The sequence below is a fragment of the Rhinolophus ferrumequinum genome (assembly GCF_004115265.2).
Source record: "Rhinolophus ferrumequinum isolate MPI-CBG mRhiFer1 chromosome 13 unlocalized genomic scaffold, mRhiFer1_v1.p Super_scaffold_3, whole genome shotgun sequence".
Taxonomy (NCBI): Eukaryota; Metazoa; Chordata; class Mammalia; order Chiroptera; family Rhinolophidae; genus Rhinolophus; species Rhinolophus ferrumequinum.
In genome coordinates, this window is record NW_022680356.1 from 2,188,125 (window position 1) to 2,193,698 (window position 5,574).

Consider the following 5,574-nt stretch of genomic DNA (forward strand, 5'->3'; position numbering starts at 1 on the left):
TCACACACTTTGTCTGGGAAGGGAGCTGAGTCCCACATCCTAGGCTCATCAGGTTATTCCCAGCCACCCTGGGGGCTGGTTATCGGCAAACAAGAGCCATCCCAGACTCGGCTCTCCAGTCACCATGACCAAGCAAGGGGATGGAGCCCGATCCACAGGACGAGATGCTGGCGGGGGGCACGCAGGTAATGAGGCCCACGGCCCCTGCAGTCGCCATCACCTTCCCCCTAGCATGTTTGAACTCAGCTGCACCATCCCCCTGGAGAAGGACCTGAAGATTGAGCTGTATGACTTTGACCTGTTTTCACCTGATGATAAGATTGGAAGCACAGTCATTGACCTTGAAAACCGACTTCTGTCTGGCTACGGAGCTCGCTGTGGGCTCTCCCAGTCGTACTGCAAGTGAGCATGAAGCTGACCCAGGGCAAGGGTTAGGGACGGTGGGGGTGTGAACCACAGCTCCCTTGCAAGAGGCCTGCATCCTGAGCTGGGGCCCCAGGGCCTGGACCCTCCAAGGGCCCTGCACACTGGGCATCTTACAGCTCAAAGGAGCGTGTTCCCAGAACACACACGGCCCTCGTCTTCCTCTCTCCTGTCCCCACAGGTCAGGGCCCTTTAGGTGGAGGGATCAGGTGCCCCCCAGCTTCCTCTTGGAACACCACGCGAAGCGGAAAGGCCTGCCTCCGCCTCTGTTCAGCCCTGAAGATGACTCTGTTTTCTACAATGGGAGAAAATTCAAACTGCAGCACTTTGGTAAGTAGAGTACACTGCCTGCCGGGAAAAACACAGCCCAGGCCTTGGAAACAGGGAGGCCCAGGATGGCAAAGCTGCCAGAGGGCACCCCCTACCCCCTTCCTCCTGTGGAGGGCAACCATAGGCACTGTCCTGAGTGGGCAAGGGGAAGGCGAGGGGGCTCTAATGACCTCATAATCCCTTCCTTCCGCCGCTCCAATCTAGAGCCCCAGCCCCCCAGTGCTCGCTACTTGGGACCTAAGAGGGAGCGCCTGGCATTGCACCTTCTGCACACCCAGGGGCTGGTACCCGAGCACATCGAGACCCGCACGCTGTACAGCGACAGCCAGCCAGGCATCGACCAGGTAGGAGACTGCAGGGGCTGGACCAGGAGGGGGGAGCCCACCCACTCAGGACAGAGCCCCAGACAGATGAGGGGAAGGAAAGGCCGAGCAGATGCCCACGTGCAGGAGACACGCACGGTCTGCCCAGGTTACTAAGCAACAATTTCCATGATGCCACTTAGAATGGAGAGGTTCAGAAAAGCCGCGTGCGGGAGCCAGGCAGAGCACCACTGCAGGATACACCCAAACGGCTAGCACCCAAGGCCAACAGCGCCTCAGGCTCTCCTGAGGGCGGGCGGGCAGCAGCCCGGCTCGGAGTGCACACATCACAGCCACGGTTTGGCTGTTAATTGCAGGCTGTGTTTTCTCCAAGGCGAGGAACCCCAAAGAGAAGGAATAAAAAATCCCACAGGCCCCATTATCCACCCTCCAGCCGCCAGAATGGCTCACCTCCTTCTCCACATTTCTCAAGCTGATACCACATTCTAGACACAAAGCTCTCTGCCCAGCATTTTTTTTTAAAAAAAGCATTCTCATCAAACCTGTTTGCTCAAATGGGGTCAACTTCAAAAAATAAAAATTAGGTCAGGTAGTTTGAAATAATATGTTTATCTTTCTTCCAAGGTTGGCAGTTCCATTCTTTTCCTTTTTTCTCTCCTTTTTTCTCACCATTTTCATCCCTTTCTTAGACCTCTGTGCTTTATCTTCCTATCTTTTGGATGTGGTTACACACCCTAAAGCGACTTGGAAATCTGGACTGGCCATCTAGTTTGCACTCAGTTAGGGTCAATGAGCTGATTAGTAAGTGAAGCCCCTGGAGCCGTCCAGAGGCTTCTAGCATCACCTGCTAAATGGCATACACCCTCCAGACCCCAGTCATGATGACATCCCGATGCCGTGGCCATCAGCCTGGAAGCCATCATACACCAATCTGACTGCATTGTTCTCCCAGCCAAAAAAAGAAAAAGCGGAAGCTGGTGGGGGGTTACCTGACTTCCCATCATTCTACCTCACAGACACTGTGCCAGCCCTCAGTGCCTCCACAGAGATCAGCAACCAAGGACAGGGCTCCCCAGGCCAGCATGCTGAGGATAGAGGCTAGCGAACCCCAGCCAACTAATCCATCTCCCTTCTAGGGAAAGGTACAAATGTGGGTGGACATCTTCCCCAAGAAGCTGGGGCCTCCTGGCCCCCCTGTCAACATCAGACCCAGGAAGCCTAAAAGGTGAGTGTGGGCACACTTCCGGGGGCAGCCTTCCCAGGGGCGGGGCACCAGTGAGTTCTCAGCCCTCAGGGCAGTTATGCTCCTCTGCTGGACACCCTGGGGGCTTCTTCCCTGAGGCCCCCAGTGCAGCTGGACTGTGGGCACGGAGGGCAGAGGGCAGTCACCCAGCCTCTCTTCCTCACCAAGGCTGCCGCTGGCTTCAGGTACGAGCTGCGCTGCATTATCTGGAAAACTGCCCAGGTGGACCTGAAGAGCGTCAGCTTAAGTAATGAGAAGATGAGTGACATCTACATTAAAGGGTGAGGCAGAAGGGCAGGGCGCCAGCAGTTCCCCAAGTTCCCCATTTCCAGCTTCCCTGCATGTCCTCCCCGTCCTTCTACTCCGCCCAGCGTCCCTCCACAGGGCTGCAGCTCAGGGGTGGGACAGTGCACATGAACCCCAGGTGAGAGGACTCTGGCCCCAGGTGGTTATTCGGGCTGGAGAAGGACAGGCAGACAACGGACATCCATTACCACTCCCTCACTGGGGAGGGCAGCTTCAACTGGCGCTTCACCTTCACAATGGACTACCTGGCAGCCGAGCAAGTGTGCGTCCTGAGCCAGAAGGTAGCCGGCCTGGGGTGGGCTCCTCTTCCCCCCTCTCCCGCTAGATACCCGCAAGCTGCACCACAACACTCGGAAGGAGGCCTCGGGAAAAACCCTCTTCCTTGACAGCCCATTATGCAGGGTAGGGACCTCCTAGGGTGGCCAAGATGACTCTCCAAGGAGACTGGCGATAACAGGCTCCTCTGCCGTCCCCCAGGACTACATCTGGAGCATGGACCCCACAGAGATGAAGTTCCCGCCCAAGCTCATCATCCAGGTCTGGGACAATGACATCTTCTCCCCTGATGACTTCCTAGGTAAGGTCCTGGCATGGGGCCCGGGACCTTGGGACACGGAGCTCCTTGCTGACGGCATTTCTCTGGGCTCAGGGGTCCTGGAGCTGGACCTGTGTGACATGCCCCTGCCAGCCCAGCACGCCAAGCTGTGCTCTGTCAGGATGATGGACACGGACTCCATGTGGCCCCACTTCCTCCAGCACCAGCGCTTCTCCCTCTTTAAGAAGAAGGCTGTCACCGGCTGGTGGCCTTGCCAGGTCCTCGAGAATGGCAAATGGCGCTTGTCGGTAGGAGCTGGGGAAGGTGTCCACTGCAAGGACTGCTGTGCCCCGTCATGTGGCTCTAACAGCACCCTGAGGGCTGCGGCTAGTCCCTTTCTCTGTGGGTCCTGGGAGGGGGCTGCTGCTATGGTAACTCAGCCCGCCCCCACCACCTGCACCACGGTGTTTCTAGGGTAAAGTGAAGATGACGCTGGAGATTCTGTCAGAGAAGGAAGCCTTAATCAGGCCAGCTGGGCGTGGCCAGTCAGAACCCAACCAATACCCCACACTTCACCCTCCCCTGTAAGGGTCCTGCGGGGTACAGGTGCCAAAGCTTTCTCATTCACAAGATGAACTGTGGGGCCCAGCCATTTGTATGGGGCAGTGACCAAGGGCCTACAGTGGAGGGGTAGTTCCTTCCACCACCCCAGCTCAATGCTCGGTGACCATCGGGAGAGAACAGCCAAGGTGTGGGGTAGCGGGGCGGGGAAAGCAAGCTCTTTGCTCTGGATAAGCCTTCTGCCCTCTCTCCTCCGGCATCAACCCTGCTCGCGGACAGACACACCAACCCCATGCTTACATGGTTTCAGTCACCATTTAGAAACTTGTGCCATGTTTTCTGGAAACGCTACCGCTTCAAAATCATAGCCGTCTCAATCATATCGATTATCGGGCTTATGCTATTCAGCTTCATGTATTCAACTCCGGTGAGTGCTGACCACGGGGACAGTGGGGACGGGGACAAAGGCACGGGCTGTTCTGGGTTGACTCTGAAGAGAGGCTTCCAAGTGTGACCTCAGGCTAACCGTCGCCTGCTCTCCCTAGAGCTATCTGGCCATGAGCTGGGTCAAACCTGAACTTCGGCTGAATGCGCCCATTAAAATATTCACCAGTGTCATCAATTCACTCAACACCAGCAATGGCAGCTCTCCCACCCTCGCCACGCGGCACCCGGGCCCAGAACCTGCAGCACACGATGACCTGAAACCCCTCCTCCAAGGCCCCAAGAATCACCTGCAGGACATTTTTCCGGAACTCCCAGCCCCGGAAGGCTAATTTGCCCGTATGTGCCTGGCTTCTCTCTGCCCACCGTCAGCCCTGCCCGGGGCTTCCTGCCAGTTCCCTGTTCTCATCTTCCGGGACAGCAAGGGGCCAGGGACATTCTAGCCATTCTGCTCAGAGCACTTGCAGCACAGGGCAAAGCTGTACTTTTCCACTAAAATAAACAAGCTTTATAGAACAGAGAGCCACCTTGTGATCTGGGGGGCTGAAGACAACATGAGAGGCTGAAAACGACGGCTTGTGGACAGTCTCACAAGCACAGGGCATAATGTCACCTTTCCATGCTACCTCTGGTCTTCAGGGTCTCCTCCACTCTGAGACGCTCTGACGTCAAAGGGAAGCAGAGGGAAGGGTGACTGTGAGGGGAGAAATGGCTCTGTGGGGTAAGCAGCTGGCCACGACCACACTGTCACCCTCAGTGTGTGCACACGAGAGCCACATCACAGAGCGGGCAAGGCTTCCTCTAGGGAACAGCTGGGATTCCAGTGCCCCATTCGTGAGGGAAATGTTTGTTTCTAGAACAAAAAGAGGTAGGGCAAGACACACTATGCTTGGTCCGAAGGCTTCCCAGGCTGGGTGGGGGGTGCTTTCAGGTCTTCCCCTCCTTCTTTAAAAAGCCTCAGGCACGCGTGAGCCGGACTCACTCATACCCCTCCTCCACAGTGAGACCCCCTCCTGGGCCATGTCAAGAGCCCAGGGGTCTCTGCAAGTTCCCCTTGAACCCAAAGGAGACAAAACAGCCATTTGCTTTTTTCAGTTCTGCCTGGTCTAGGCTGTAGATCTCAGCTCGTCCTCTGGAGCTGCACTGTCACTGTGGGGATGTTAGGAGGATCCCACCTGACTCCCACCTGCAGCCAGCCCCAGGCACTTAGTAAGCACCTGGAAAGGACATAAGAGAGCCCAAGAGAAGGAAACCCACCTGGCCAAGGTGGCCCTCCTCCCCTTGTGAGCCGAGCTGAGGACTTCCCAGCCCAGAAGAGGTAGGGCAAGAATGGGCTTGCTCAGGAAAACCGCCTGGACCCTCCCCAATCCCACCCTCAGAAGGAAGCACACTGAGTCAGGAGCTCAGGT

The 5,574-nt window shown here is 56.7% G+C and overlaps 1 protein-coding gene across 1 annotated transcript in view; it reads left to right on the top strand.

Moving 5' to 3' along the window:
* FER1L5 (fer-1 like family member 5) overlaps positions 1–4,685 on the top strand; it is a 53,897-nt gene extending 49,212 nt beyond the window's left edge. The window contains exons 42-52 of the mRNA XM_033100837.1: positions 232–402; positions 605–753; positions 958–1,097; positions 2,213–2,301; positions 2,505–2,600; positions 2,765–2,906; positions 3,103–3,202; positions 3,275–3,468; positions 3,635–3,744; positions 4,001–4,148; positions 4,267–4,685. Coding sequence (XP_032956728.1) covers positions 232–402; positions 605–753; positions 958–1,097; positions 2,213–2,301; positions 2,505–2,600; positions 2,765–2,906; positions 3,103–3,202; positions 3,275–3,468; positions 3,635–3,744; positions 4,001–4,148; positions 4,267–4,497 — 1,570 coding nt within the window. The 3' untranslated portion in view covers positions 4,498–4,685. The remainder of the gene's footprint in view (positions 1–231; positions 403–604; positions 754–957; positions 1,098–2,212; positions 2,302–2,504; positions 2,601–2,764; positions 2,907–3,102; positions 3,203–3,274; positions 3,469–3,634; positions 3,745–4,000; positions 4,149–4,266) is intronic.
* Positions 4,686–5,574: the final 889 nt, after the last annotated feature.